At 36.2% G+C, this 16,180-nt stretch overlaps 1 protein-coding gene across 9 annotated transcripts in view; it reads left to right on the forward strand.

The window, feature by feature from the left end:
- The window catches only part of LOC106875787 (dynein intermediate chain 2, ciliary), an 88,635-nt gene that overhangs the window by 46,127 nt on the left and 26,328 nt on the right, over positions 1-16,180 (forward strand). For all 9 annotated transcript variants that reach the window (XM_089347133.1, XM_014924063.3, XM_014924071.3 and 6 more), the window contains 3 exons: positions 4,257-4,346; positions 13,378-13,465; positions 15,943-16,177. In XM_089347133.1, coding sequence (XP_089203259.1) covers positions 4,257-4,346; positions 13,378-13,465; positions 15,943-16,177 — 413 coding nt within the window. The remainder of the gene's footprint in view (positions 1-4,256; positions 4,347-13,377; positions 13,466-15,942; positions 16,178-16,180) is intronic.

Consider the following 16,180-nt stretch of genomic DNA (forward strand, 5'->3'; position numbering starts at 1 on the left):
GCAGAATTGTTAACACACTGGGCAAAATGCTTAGCAGTATTTTGTCTGTCTTTATGTTCTGAGTTCAATTTCCATTGAAGTTGACTTTGCCTTTCTTCCTTTCAGGATCAATAAAGTAAATACCAGTTGAACACTGGAGTCAATGCATGTCCTTGTGCCAAAATTTGAAATAAATATTTCTTTAAGCCTCTTATTTCTAATCCCACAAAGTTTAATTTTACATTTCATTCCTTCGCTGATCATAAGTACAAATCAGTATCTTGGTTGATCTTAATTGATTATATCCATCTCAAATTCAGAGGTCTGAGCCTATGTTAGAGATCAATATTTTTTTATGTTAATTTGTCAATGAATTGATTACTCTCTATCTCTTACATCTAGAGTTCTTTACTAATAGGCAGAGAACTATCTAGATTGCTAGGTTAAGGTTTCTAATTTGCACATCAGAAGTTGTGATGTCATCTTGATGCAGTGGCTTGTAAGGCTGTTCAGTTTACAGCAGGAATGAGGCTTGATTTTTTCTTGATCAACAACATTGCCATCATTGTCATTGTCATTGTCGTCTTCATCATCATCATCATCATTTCAACTTTCAGACAGAATTCATTGAGACAGATTTACGATAAACAGATGTCCTTACAGCTATCAACCCTCACCAGTTTCCAAGTAAGGTTGTATTTAACTATGACCAAATATGTTTTTCACAGAAAACTGGAAAGAACAACATTGTTTGTATAATGGTGATGCTTGTTTAGAACCATCAATAAGACAAGGATACATACAAATGCACACACAGGCACACACATGTGTACACACACGTGTACACACATGTGTACACACACACACACACACATTAAATATACCAATATATTAATATAACCACTCTACTGGGCGGTTGCTGTTAGGAAGGACATCCAGCTGTAAAAACTGCCAAAACAGACACAGAAGTTTGGTGCAGGCTCCTTGAACCATCCAACTCATGCCAGCATGGAAGGCGGACATTAAACAACAATGATGATGACGATGATGATAATGATGATGATATACAAACAACACACAAAAAATTATTTCATGTTCTTTAGAAGTTTAAAAATTATATATACATATATAATTATATATACATTTGTTTGTTTGTTTGTGTGTGTGTGTGTGTGTGTGTGTGTGTGTGTGTGTGTGTGTGTGTGTGTGTGTGTGTGTGGAGAGAGATAGTGAGAAAAAGGTGGGGGAGGAAGAGAGACCATGGAGCTACTGGACCTACTGACAACAACAACAAAAGTGACAGCTTTTGATAGTGTGAATCATACATTGATATTGATTCTATTCTTCATCACATAGATTGAAATTAAACAGATTTAAACAAGAAGGCGGGGGGGGGGGTGAACATCAAATCTATTTACTCAATCATAGTAAGTACTTTTGTTTTAGATCTGTTTGTGTCACTTTTTTTCTTGACCATTTTTTGGCAGATTCCTCAGACAAGATCTTTTGAGACACGCTTCTTCCATGTTTTTTTTTTTTTATTTCTTTTTTTTACACTGAAACATTATCTAATGTTCAGAAACATTTTGGAAAAAGAACACATGCAAAACTGTTTCCAAAGCCATTAAACTTATACATTTATTCTTGGCAGAGTGTGTGTGTGCATGTAAATTTTGTTGTTTGTCTATTTGTTGCAAATTTGTAAATCTATATTATCACTGTCATTTGTCACAAAGATATTTTTCTTGTCTCCATGCATGGCTGTGTGGTAAAAAGCCTGCTTATCAGCTACATGGTTCTAGGTTCAGTCCCACTGTGTGAAACTTTGGGCAAATATCCTCTACTAAAGCCTTGGGCCAACCAAAGCCTTGTGAGTGCATTTGGTTGGCAGAAACTGAAAGAAGCCCATAGTATATGTATGTGTGTGTGTAGCTTTGTGTCTATGTTTGTGTATCTTTGCGTCTATGTTTGTCCCCACTCACTGCTTGACAACTGGTGTTGGTGTGTTTACATCCCTGTAACTTACTAGTTCAGCAAAAAAGACCAATAAAACCAGGCTTAAAATAAAAAATAAGTACTGGGGCTGAATCATTTGACTAAAATTTCTTGAAGATGGTGTCCCAGCATGGCCACTGTCTCATGACTGAAACAAACAAAAGTTAAAAGATGTCTCTATGGTTATACAATGTTTTAATTCTTGTCTGCTTTTCTTATTTTAAATCTGTGTTAACATTTTGTGTTTTACAAATATTTGGCTGGGAAGTGCATTTGTTTATGTTGATGTTACCATCACTATGGTGAGTACCTCTTTCTACTACAAAAAGCCATGTTGAAATCCATGGCTCATTAGGCATCATCATCATCATCCTTTAACATCCATCTTCCATACTGGCATTTATTGGACAGTTTGACAGGATCCAACAAGTCACAAAACTGCTTTGAATAGCGATGTCAGCTTTGGCATGGTTTCTATGGCTTGATGCTCTTCCTAATGCCAACCACTTTAAAGATTGTACTGGGTTCTTTTTTTCATGCCATTGGCACTAGTGAGATCACTGAGTAATTTGCAAGGCAGGAAAAGAAAAGAATAAGCCCCCACTTACCAATGACTGAGTAGGGAATATATTTTGGAGAGGTGGGGTGGCTTTATGTTAGGTGCTGAGAGACTAAAATATAATAGAGGGACAAGTACAGGTTTCTTGCTATAGCAGAGATACATGACTACCTTGCATTATATAAAGGTCAGTGGGAAGAAGGTAAACACAATGGTGGCAAGGTGCTAGAGGGAACTCTTAAGGTACGAGAAGGTAAGTATAAGGGAGAATATAGGAAATCGATTAGGAGCAGAAGGAGAGGATGAGTAATTTCATAAGTGTGTAAATACACCAGTATTGGAATTCTACAGGCAAGGTAATATAGTGAGAAAATAACTATTATAAATGACTAATATTAGTTTCTTTCACATAAAAAAAGGAACAAATAAAAAAAAATAGGTAGTTAAATTGATGATGAGAATAAAAAAATAATTAAACTTTATACTGCTACAGGAACTTGTTTTAATGTATGCTACTTGATGATTATTCAATGTCTGAAAGTTGTCCTCTAGAAAGAAACAGCATTGGTAATCTGATGGTATGTTTAATCTTCAATACACATGATATGTGATTACTTATAAAAGAGCTCAATATAACAGAAATGGTTTATTATAAGATAATATCAAAAAGATACTGCATGCTATATCAATAAATCTATTTCCGTCTTGGACCTTAAACAAGTTAGATGTTTATATGGTTCTGTTTATCCTTTCTATTGGCAAATTATTTCCATTAGTTATTGGAAATAAGATTTCATGTATTTTGTTCTTTTATTGCATATATATATATATATTGTGAATATTTTGAAGTTGTTAATTTATTTGGTTTCCTTTTCATATTTCTTCTTTTTATATATATATCACAAAGGCATTTTCTTTCTTTTTTTTCTTTCTATAACAATTATACATAAGCTTTGAACAGTTACTAACCCATTGCAGAGCTTAAACATAATCTCTACTCTCTATACTGCACATACATCATCTAGTGCAGTTTACCCACAAAAATTACTGGGGTTAAATAAGTTAGATCATGAGTAAGAATATAGAATTGACTTGGCTCCTCAGCTTTTGGTTCCTTACTTTGGAACCAAGAATAGTCAGGTACTTAAGGAATAGAGATGGATTAGGGGTAAACAGCCTAATATCACTATAACTCACTACCTAAATGATCATGATAATAATGACACCCTCAAAACATATGCATAGACATATATGTTTTCAACATCAAAATAAAAGTGACTTGAAAGATAGGCAAAACTTCTTTCACCAGTATTCTACAACCTTAGCTTCCTTCTGTATCTTTTACTGTTCCTACCGACAAATAAATTTTTTTCTATTCCTATCTACACCCACTTGATTTCAAGTGATTGGGATATCAACCTTATAATGCTTCAATAAAGTGCTGAAATTATCTGCTAGAAATAGATAAAATTTTGCCTGTTTAATATGCCCCAGGCCAACAACCTTAAAAAGAGGTGATATATTGGACAATGTAGTCTTAGATTTGCAAAATGACAGGATAGTCATGCAGGAATGGTCATAAGTCAATTTTATATGAATTAATTTGAAGTTAAACAACAACTCTTTTGGGTTTACATTTACAATCGACATTGATAATGTAGTAATTGATCTCATCTTCAGACAATATGTTGATTTTTTTGTCTAATTTTCTTTTGTTATCTAGGTAAGATGGCAGAAAGACAATTTGGAAGGTAATGCACTGTTTTACTCCATTTCTTCTGATGGCAGAATAGTTGAATGGATTATTGTCAAAGTAAATATTTGTTTCTATTTCTTATTGGTTTTAATGTGGCATCTTGCCTGAGTATAGGATTACAGAATGTGTTTTAAACATTACTATCAAAAGGCAAAACAAAAAACAATCAGGGGCAGCAAGGTGTGGGTGGTGGAAGTACAGGTACATTCAATATGTACAGAGTGAATTCTATCATCTCAGTTAGGTGTACCATGGTTCAAGGAGTAGAGGAAATGGTTCAAAAGACAAAGGGATATAGAGTAAGTACTGTGGGTTCATCTCTGATGAACCATATGCATACACACATACACACACACATATATGTATATACATACTTACACACACACACATATGTATGTGTATATGTATGTGTGCATGTATGTATGTGTGTATGCATTTATGTAGGTATGCATATATGTGCATATGTATGTATGCATGCATTTATGTGTATGTATGTATGCATGTATATGTATATGCATATGCATGTATGTATGTATGTATGTATGTATGTATGTATGTATGTGTGTGCATGTATAAGATAAGTTATTTAGTGTAAAATAACAAATACTTAATGATGAAAAGACTCAATACTGATAGTAGAGTCAAAGTTATATGTATAGGTTGAATGGGACTTCAAAATTTACTCCTTTAAGCTTATATATATATATTTTGATATTATTAATAAAATTATTAACAAAATTCTTAGGAAATCAATATTCGAATTTCTGAAAGATGTATGTTTTATATGACACAATAATCATTTTGAATTATAATTAAAGTTAAAAATATACAAAATATAAATGTATAGAAAAATATATGCGTACAGTATATATTTTATGTGAATTATTAATTACTGTGACTATTCATTTATATACTATAATAAGTCTTTTAATAATAATAATAATAATAATAACTATTCACCACAACAGAAATATAAAAACAATAAAAATTGCTCATGTAAAAATAAAAAAATATGTCCTTTACAAGGCAATTGTAAAAGACTTAATATAGTATATAAATGCATAGTCACAATAATTAATAATTCACATAAAATGGTATACATAGGGAGTTCTATTAATTTTAAACAATGATATCTAGTGCATATACATTCATTTAAACCAAATATAAATAATAATACAACTTCATTAGCCACATACATACAGAAACTCAATAAAAACAAAATTAATTATAAATTGGACTGGTCAATAATAGATTCTGCCATACCATATCTACATAAATCAAATAATTGCCGTTTATGCACATTAGAATCACTGCATATATTACTATATAAATTTGACAACCTAATAAATAGCAAGTCAGCCTCGATATCAGCATGTAAACATAGGTACTACAAAACCTTTAAATATTATAATAGATCCAAAAATAAGGTAGAATAGAAAAAAACACATGTGTGTATTTGTATAAGCATTTGTATTGATATGTAAAAAAAGTATGTATATACGTGCTAAATCTAGACACTTAATAATTGAACTCAAATACTAGTAATTTACAATACTTTCATAATTATATTAAATTAAATTCAAAAAAAATATGTTAAATCTAAACACTTAAGAATTTGAACCTAGATTCTACCATATTACTTTTATAAGTAATAATGACATTCATATTAAATTAAATTTAAATTTGAAATGGAATCTTCTGACAAATAAAAAAACTTCTATATATACTTATCTCAATTCTAACCAAATTTTTTAATAATGAAATATATGCAGTGGATGGTTGGACGTGTTTTTCTACATATTCTCTGTTGTTAGTAAGTTTTTGATTTTCAAAATCTGTAATTTGTTTTGGTGATTTGTGTTTATTGTTTGAAAAAAACTGTTATTTGCTTTTTTGAAAAGCAACTTGTTGGAATTCCCCCCTGCGGGGAAATTATTGTTATTATTATTGTGGCTTTTAAGCCAACTTGGAAAAACAAAAATGGAAAACCTTTTGAATTCACCAAGTGAATTCCCACCTGTGGGTGAAGCATTTACAAGCATTTTCGGTGATGAAATTTCACCAGCAGTTTCAATGGTGGTGTCACCAAAAATGTTCACAGAGGTAGCAGGAAGAAAGAGCAGGGAAATAAACACAGAGCATAGTAACCTGCAAAAGTACATGACATTAATTAAAAAGGAGGGGGTCAGAGATTCAAGTTGCCACCCCAAAAGATGAAACAGAATCAGTAGAAAAAAAGAGGATAATCTATAAAACATACAGCACCGAAAAAAAAAGGATTTTTAAAATGGAAGAAAAAATAATAGAGAAATGTCTAAAAAAAATATGGCCTGAAATTACCTATATCAACCGAGCAAAGAGATTCGGAACAATAGAGGTACGGTTCAGGTCAGAAGAGGCAGCGAGAAAATACTCTTCGGAGACACTCAGAACAGAGGAGGTGTTTCTTCTTCCCATATATATGGGAAGAAGAACATCAAAAATAAAAGTTAACAATATCCCACCGGAAGTGGATGCAGCTTGTTTAGTAGCAGGAAGGGCCTGGAGGAAAAAATAACAATACTCCAGGCCTCGGTGGAAAAGGAAGAACTTTGGAAGGGTCAATGCTTGACCATGATAATTCAAGCGGAAGCAGCTATGTTAGAAGAGATCAGCGAAACTATTAATTTACGTGGAAGAGATAAATTAATAGTTTTTGCTGAAGGAAGGAAGCCTAGGTGCTTCAACTGTGGTCTAAAAGGCCATATCAGGGCAGAATGTAAGACCAAAGAGCAAGAAGAAGAAGCGGTGGATGAAACAAAGGAAGAGGCACCTGTAACAACACAAGAACCAGTGACAACACCAAGGTCGAACCAGAGACAACACCAAGGTCAACCAGAGACAACACTAAGGTCGACAGTAGAGAGTGAAGAGAAAGATAGAGAGGAGGGGTGGTCATCTGTACTTAAAAAAAAAAAAGAAAAAAACACAGACTGCCCCCACCAAACTAAATCTAAAAAAAAGAGTGAAAAGGAAAACGAAAATACATATATGGCTATCAAGGCCTCTAATAATAGACTTGTGAACCGTTTGGCAGCTATTGCGTCTGCCAAACGAGTGGAAAAAACGACATCGAAAGACTTTCTCATTTATAAGATAGGCTGGAAGGATTACAGACAGATTAAGTCCGAATTCTTTCATGACGTAGGCCCTCTCAGGATGGATTTTTCTCCATACATTTACGAGGGCCTACGTCCAAATACGGGAAGACCCCAAGAAAAGGAGAAAGAAAAAGAAAAAGAATTGCCGAACCACTGATACGAGGTAAGTAATGGAGTCAATTCATGTAGGTTGTTTAAATGTGCGTAGCCTGTTGTCAGGCTGGAAGCAAGGTCGCTTCCTTAATGACATCAGGTTGCGCGATTTGGATGTTGTTGTTGCTACAGAGACCCGGTTGAGAGGGCCAAGAGATCTGCTCCCCCGGTTGAATGGCTACAAGAGTTTTTTCTCTCCAGGCTGTCCTTCTAGGGGGAGTGGGGTGTTGGTCCTATTAAAAAGAAACCGGGTTTCTGAGAAAAAGTTAATTTTTTCAGATCCAGAAGGTAGGCTGGTCATCATGGACTTGACGCTCAGCCATGGTAAAGTTTTTAGACTGGTTGCAATTTATGCACCATCAGGACAAAATGATTTTTTTCGGGATCTAGAGAAGTTTCTCAGTACATCGCATTCTTTAGTTGTGCTAGGAGACTTCAACACAATTTGCGAGGCACGTGTAGATTATGCTGGCTCAAATACTACTAGGAAAGGTAATTCTTGCTTCCTGGATCTGCTAAGCCACTTTGAGCTGGCAGACTCTTATAGGTTGGAATTTCCAAACGCTCCAATGTGGACTTGGTCAAGTAGCGACGGATCTTCCAGGTCATACATAGATAAAGTGTTAATTAGAAAAGTAGATAGAAATATAGCTAAGTGTCCACAGTTTTACCCAGTGCTACAGTGATCATAAAATGATCACTTGTAGGCTTGACATAGATAAGCGATATACTAGAGGCTCCGGCTACTGGAAACTTAATACGTCCCTTTTGGCGATTAAGGAGTACAGAGATCGGATTAGTTTGTTGATTCAGAAGGCATTAACCGGCGCCATTATTAATAATAAATGGTAGTATGCCCTCAAACGAGCCATTAAATTTGAGTCTGTTAGATATAGCATAAGTTTAGTGGCTAGAGAGCGTAGGAGGGAAACAGTTTTAGTTAAGGAATTAGAGGAAGCAATGAGAACTGGCTCTGCGACTCAGGTGAAGGTCAAGAGACTGGCATTAAACCAGCACCTTGAAGCCAAACACATGGGTTGCATTGTCAGGGCTAGAATTCGTGTTATGGGTTGTGAGGGAACCAAGGCCGCAGGATGGGCCCGAGTGGTGGAAGCCCAACGTGGCAATGATGCTACAATTGGATCTTTGACGAACCAACAAGGTAAGTTGATAAACGAACCCAAGGAAATGTGTGAGACCTATCAGGAGCACTTCACCCAGCTTTTCGATGGGGGCGGCGGGCCGGATAGCAGGAGGGACCTAACGGACTTCCTCACCGGGCTGCCGCATCTGTCGGGGCAGGACGCGGAGAGCTGTGAAGGGCCAATCACACCTGAGGAAGTAATTGAGGTGATGGCGGACTGCAGCGTGGGTAAGGCGCCAGGACTGGATGGTTTACCCTACGAGTTGTATAAAAGTATGCCAGACTTGTTCGGGCACCTACTGGCAAATGTCTACGCGAACTGGCAGCAGAATGGGTTTATTCCCAGATCTGTGCGCCGGGGGGTGGTGACACTTATCAGAAAGGACCCAAACAAGGGGGATTCCATTGATAGTTTTCGGCCCATCACTCTGCTAAACGCAGAGTTGAAGATTTTGGCCAAAGTGTTATCGAAAAGATTAGCGCATGTCGCGGACGGTCTGATTGGGGAGGCACAGACATATGCCGTTCCCAGCGCAGTTTGGTCTGGGTCTTGGTTTTCTCAGGTGGATCATCGAGATTTACAACAACATCGACTCGGTAGTTCGGGTGAACGGCTTCTTATCGAAGCCGTTCAGCATCAAACGCTTGGTTCCTCAAGGGTGTCCGCTCTCCCCGATTTTGTATGTGATGGCCCTTGAGCCATTACTGCGAAAATTGAGCAGCATTCCGAGACAGCCAGGTTGTGGAAAATCGGTTTCTGCTTACGCGGATGACATCACTATCATCGTAACCGAAATGGACCACCTACGGTTAGTAGGCAAGGCCATAGAGGTTTACGAGACTGTGGCAGGAGCAAAAGTTAATCGTGAAAAGTCAGTCGGCTTGCAGCTTGGCACCTGGAGAGGCAAGTCGATGCCTCCTGATAGCGTCGTGGGACGTTGGATGGAGGGCCCGATTAAGTTGCTAGGAATTTGGTTTGTACCAGACCTCCAAATAGAGAAGAACTGGGCCGAGGTATCGAGCAGGGTGACCCACATAGTCAAGACCTGGTCTTGGCGGAGGTAGCCAATGTGTTCATCGCATCGGTCATCACCTACCACCTAACTGTCGTTCCTTGCCCCGATTCGTGGTTAATCAAGCTGGAAAGACAGCTCTTCCGCTTTTTGTGGAAGAGCTGGAGACCGTTTGTGAGACGCTCTATTTGCTGCCAACAACCATTAAAGGGTGGACTTGGGATGCCTTGGCTGTTGATGCACAAACATGCGCTGAGGTTGAGGCATCTTTCGCTCTACCCGGATGGTGAAAGGGTGTGGTCTCCGCTGGCGAAACAGATGTTTCCAAAGTTCACTAGTTTCGTTGGATTGGAAACCTGGTTGAATCGAAGATCGAAGTTGGGTACATGGTACACGGAGTGTCGCAAGGCACTCCTGCTATTCCGTCACTTGTGCAATGCCTGCGGTGGGGGTTCCACCGCATTCTTCTATAGAGGGCTTATAGAGGCGAAATGTGATGACACCTTAGGGGAAACCCTAGGTCTCGACGATGATCAGCTGACCAGTCTATTCCGATGTACATTCGGGCTGAAGACCCTGGATAATTTTCAGAAGTCTCTGGCATGGCAATGTTACCAAGGAGCCTTACCTGTTTGGGACAAACTCGCAAGACATGGTTGCGCCATCCCTCCGACTTGTCCAAGATGCGGGCGGGACAGGGAAACCGTCCTGCACACTATTGTACAATGTTCGGAGGTGTCGGAGGTGTGGGTATGTGCTGAACAACTGTTGTCAGATACTAGAAGAGTACAGCTATCAACTGAATCAATATTAAAAATTGACCCGCCGGATTTCCTCTCGAAAGAAGGTAAGATTTGTTTTCTCACTGTGGTAGCAATTGCGAGACAGGTTATTTGGAAAACGAGGATGAAAGGTATAAAGTCAGGCATTTTCATATCTAGCTCTGCACTGGTGAATTATTTCACCTTCCACCTCAAAAGAAAAGTAGAGCTAGAGAGGAAATGCCTGACTGCAAAAATGTTTGAGAGTCGATGGAAGAGTGTAGCACAAAAGTTGTGAATGAATGTAACCGCATGAATGAGACGAAGGACTCATCTCAGTTATCAGTGGCGAGGCAGGGCACGTGGGGTCCGTGCTAAACCCGCCTTACCACTCCAGCCGTAATGTCTTCCGGTCTGTCTCATCATTCGATTTTAGTCTGATTTCATTGTCTAAAATTTTTAAATGCATATTTCTGTAAATTCATCCATTTCATCTGACCCCAGATCAGGTTGTATCATCCCCTCTATGTCGCCCCTTGTGGGTAATAAAAAATTAGAAAAATATGCAGTGGATGGAACATTTAAATATTGGATGTGATTCATAGGATTTACCAATATTACATTATATATTTAATTATTGCGATATAACGCAATAAATCTAACAAGATTCTCAAATATTCTGAAAAACATACCAACATCAAAAACTATATATCATATAAAATATCTACAAACGAAAAATATGAATTTTCCAAATTATATGATGGATTGGATTTACAAATTCTCAAAGGACAGTATATATTTTTAATATTTTTAATATTCTTAATATTTTTTAATATTTTAATTAACATCATCCTATAGCATATTTTATTATGTATACCATTCGTTTTCACATAATATAATAATAACTTTATACATCTCTGAAGAGCGGAATTATTGCCAATATGCTTGTCTATATTAGATTACATTATAAAGGCAAGAAAAACTGTGAAACAATCGTAAGATGCATTTTAGACTTTCATAATATTTTAATCGAATTATATTTACACTCACTTACGCATATATTTTTTATATACATTGTATGCATATATTTTTATATACATTTATATTTGTATATTTTTGATTTTAATTATAATTCAAAATGATTATTGTCATATAAAACATACATCTTTCAGAAATTTGAATATTGATTCCCTAAGAATATTGTTAATAATTTTATTAATAATATAAATATATATATATATTTGCTCAAAGTAATAGAGCGCTCAATATAAGTTCAATAAAATATTCCCCTTTAAGCTTATTAAAATACACAGCAATATTATATACATTCAAATATTCAGGGTGTTTGGGCTAAATTTGACATTTTCATGACTTCTTTTTTCAAGAACAGCTTGTTATGTTGGTGAACAGTCAACAGCATTGGAGAGTATAGTTTTAAAGTTCTAGTCGAGAAAAGTTAGCTAACATAGAAGACTAGAAATCATCTGAAAATTAGAAAAGAGTTACCTGTATTGTGATGATTCATGTCCAGTATCAAAATGCACAGAGTAAAGGCTGTAAGATGTGACATAGACAGCTGCAACAGAGACCATGAAGCCACAGCCAGCAGGAAGGGACACAGCAGGTGTTTTGACTGCATTTGTAAACTAGAATTCATCCCCACATCTTTGAACAGAGCTTTAGACTCATTTCAGATGGGTAAGTGAAGCTGCTGGAAACTGGCTGGAGAGGATTGCTGTTGAAAGGCTATGTGTGTGGCTGCAGGATCCAGCTACTTGCCATATCTCTGGAAAAAGTCAGAAGTGGTTGTCAGAGAATTTCTACAACTTCACCAGTCCCAATTTCTAGCCTCCTAATTCCCCCAATTGTAATCCCATGAATTACTATATGTGGGGTATAGTTGAGAAAGATGCCAACTGCTCTGCTTGCAATACTAAGGCCAAGCTGGTGGCCAAGATCAAAGAAGTGTTCAAAGATCTTCCCGAGGACACAGTGAGGAATGCATGTACCAGGTCCCAGAGCCGTGTTGAGGCTATGGTGGAAGCTGAGGGTGGTGTCTCCCAATTTTTGGATGAGATATTGTGTTTTACTTCATTTTTGTATTGGGTTTGCAAGTTTCTTTATGTGAATTCATGTGTTGAAACAAGTTTTATTGTCTTGCAAGAGTCATTACACATGCATTGATCCAATTCCAGTCCTTAAATATTAACCAATTGGTTAAATATCTATCCAATTAACTAATTGATCATTTGTTTAATGTAACACACTAAGAGAGTAATCATTGAAAATGTTGCAAATGATATCAAAAGGACTTTGATGAAAAAAAAAAAAAACACATATTGGGTTTTCTTTTCCTTTTATGCAAGCTGTCAAATTTAGCCCCTGAATGGCAGTGCAGTTACCTTCAGATATTGGTGGCTGTAATAGTCTGTTGTGTAACATTTATTAAATATTGTCAAAATAATCAGAGCTTGATTTGCTTTTTATTACATTTTCACTTTATGTATTTAACCCAATGTTTACTCTTTTGGTTAAGTTTTTTACTACAGAAATCAAATATATCCATTTAAAATTTCATTATCCTTAACTGCAGAAAGCAGTTTTACATACCAATGTAACTTTTGTTGAAGAAAGTCGTATTTGAAACTGTCTTTTGTTGAGATATGTCAAGATTATTGAGGAAACATAATTTCAGAAAATACCAATTCTATTTTTTGGTATACATCTTACATCATTATTGAAATAGCCACAAAATTACATTTCTCAGTTAAAGGGTTAATAAAACGTTACATATTTTCTCCTGTTCTATATCAAAATGAGAGCATAGATTAAACGTAGCTTGTATCATTGCTGATTAAATTTTATTTTCATTTTTAGAATGAATTGCTTCCTCAAGAAATAATCAAAATGCCATTACCTGATGGACCAGCTGAAGGTCCAGATGGAACTAAACTTATCTTATATGGTATGTCAGCCGTATTGTTCTATTTACTGATAAAACTTAGTGGTTATTGGCATTCTGAAAATCAATCTCACTGACTGAAAATGAAAATAATTTTTCTAAATTTATTTTAACTGTGGCATGTATATGTGGTTTGTGCATGCATAAGTGTGTGCATGCACACACACACACGCACGCATGCACACACACACACACACACACACACACACACACTCATACATTCACTGTCTGAAAGTCTCTGCCCACTGAGTCAATCTGTAGCTTCTGCTGATTATTAATCAAAAATAACATTGTGTGTGTGTGTGTGTGTGTGTGTGTGTGAAGGCACATAGCTTAATGGTTAGGGTGTTGCACTTATGATTGTAAGATTGTGATTTCAATTCCTGGACCAGGTGATGCATTGAATTCTTGAGCAGAACTCTTCATTTCACATTGCTCAAATCCACTCAGCTTCCAAAAATGAGTAATACTGCAAAGGACCAGGTTCCTATCCTGTGGTGAATATATAGGCCATAGAATCTGGAAAGCTGGCCTTATGAGGCTATTGTTTGAGGACCTTTGACCCTTTTTTTTGTAAATATATATATGTGTATATATATATACATATATATATATATATATATATATATATATATATATATATATATATATATATATATATTTGTGAGTGTGTATGTGTGTGTGTTTCTGTACACACTCCAAATACACACGGGCATCTATCACACACATACTAACTTCTTTATTTATTATGCTCATCATATTCATCTCCCCCTCTCATCTAGGAGAAAACTTCTAAACTATAAGCAGTAACTTACTTTTGTAAACAATAGCAAAAATATAAAATAATATTGATATATATTTATAAATGGAACACATGTTCCATTTATGGACTCATGTTGCTAGGCATTACTAAACACCTATTGACACAGAAATCATATTTAAATGTTAGCTGTGAAATAAGATACAATTTTTATGATACAACATCATATTTCTTTTAAAGTGTGAGTAAAATACTAAATAGGTTAGGTTTATATATCCAGAAATGATGTCTAATATATACATATATACATACATACACACATGTGCACACACATGCACATGCACGCTCACACATGCATGCACACACACGCACATATGTGTACATATCACTCTATCCCTCCGTCCATCAATCTTTGCCAACTATTCCTAGGAGGGTCATAGAGGTAGAATCCTCAGGCACCTCCTCCATAGGGTTCTATCAGAAGCAACTGCCGGAATTCCCAAGTATGACCATCTGAGATTATGGATATTATCCAATCTTCTCATTATTGGTCTAACCTTATGACTCCCACTGGTTGGCTCAGCTTAAAGAATGTGTCTTGTGATTTTTTCTTATGACATTCTAATCACATGTCCATAGCATATACATGTGTCTATTACATATTATGATGTGTTTTAGGCAAGGTATTCATGTACACTAATCAAAAGAGCAACCGATTTTATCTTTTACTCGCTTCAGTCATTAGACTGCAGCCATACTGGAGCACCACCTTGAAGAATTTTTAGTCGAATGAATTAGCTACAGTGCTTATTTTTTCTTTAAGCCTGGTACTTATTCTGTTGGTCTCTTTCCTGAACTGTTAGGTTATGGGGAATTAAACACACTAACACCTGTTGTCAAGCAGTGGTTGGAAACAAACTGAGACTCAAACACACACACACACACACACACACACACACACACACACACACACACACACACAACAGGTTTCTTTCAGTCAGCCCAAGGCCATAGTAGAAGACACTTGCCCAAGGAAGTGCAGTGCAGTGGAATTGAACCCAGAACCATGTGGTTGTGAAGCAAATCCTCTTAATATTGTTTTAAAATTCAGAGTTGGAATAGTGAATATAATTAGCTCTTGTGATATTATTTTATGTCTTCTACACTGAACGATGAAAGACGAAGTTCACTTTGATTGGTTTTGAATAATAATGATGATAATGTCTTAAACAAAGAAAGAAGAATATGATGATGCAGTATTAGATATTCCTATAAAGACAGGATGGTTGTGACTAGAAATCTTTTGAACATAGGTTGGCTTCATTAGGCATGATTCAGAGCTAAACAACAACACTAATAAGAATGTCCTTCCTCTAAATAATAATGGTTGGTATTTTTTGTCATTGGTTAAAGGTATTTCAGAGATAGTAATTTAACCATTTCTACTGTGTCTGAGCTGCTTCCAAGTGCCTAGCCCCAAGTACACTTACCACCTCTCTACTCATGGATATGTTGCAAAGGAAAGACAACTCTATATGTTCATACCATCCATGGAGTCACAGGAGATGCTGGATATTGGTCAAGTATAACTGTACATATCTAACTTTGGACCTCTCCATTCAGATTTTCTGTAGAGATTTACTCCTTTAACCTTTTTCTTTCTTTAAGTGCTCAATAAATTACCCCAACCATTAAGTGTTCATAAATTTCACATTTTTAGGTTGTGGTACAACATTTGACTTCCATAGTGAAATCAACTACCTCTACATAGCAGGTACTGAAGAAGGCCATGTCCATTCTTGCTCTAAGGCTTATTCCACTGAAGTGATGAGCACAATTAAAGCTCACCATATGTCTGTATATAAAATTGCTTGGAATAAGTATCATCCAAAGATATTCATCACCTGCAGTGCAGATTGGACTGTGAAAATCTGGGAACATGGTTTGCAAACCAAGTA

Source organism: Octopus bimaculoides, chromosome 2, assembly GCF_046866305.1.
Source record: "Octopus bimaculoides isolate indiv1 chromosome 2, ASM4686630v1, whole genome shotgun sequence".
NCBI lineage: Eukaryota > Metazoa > Mollusca > Cephalopoda > Octopoda > Octopodidae > Octopus > Octopus bimaculoides.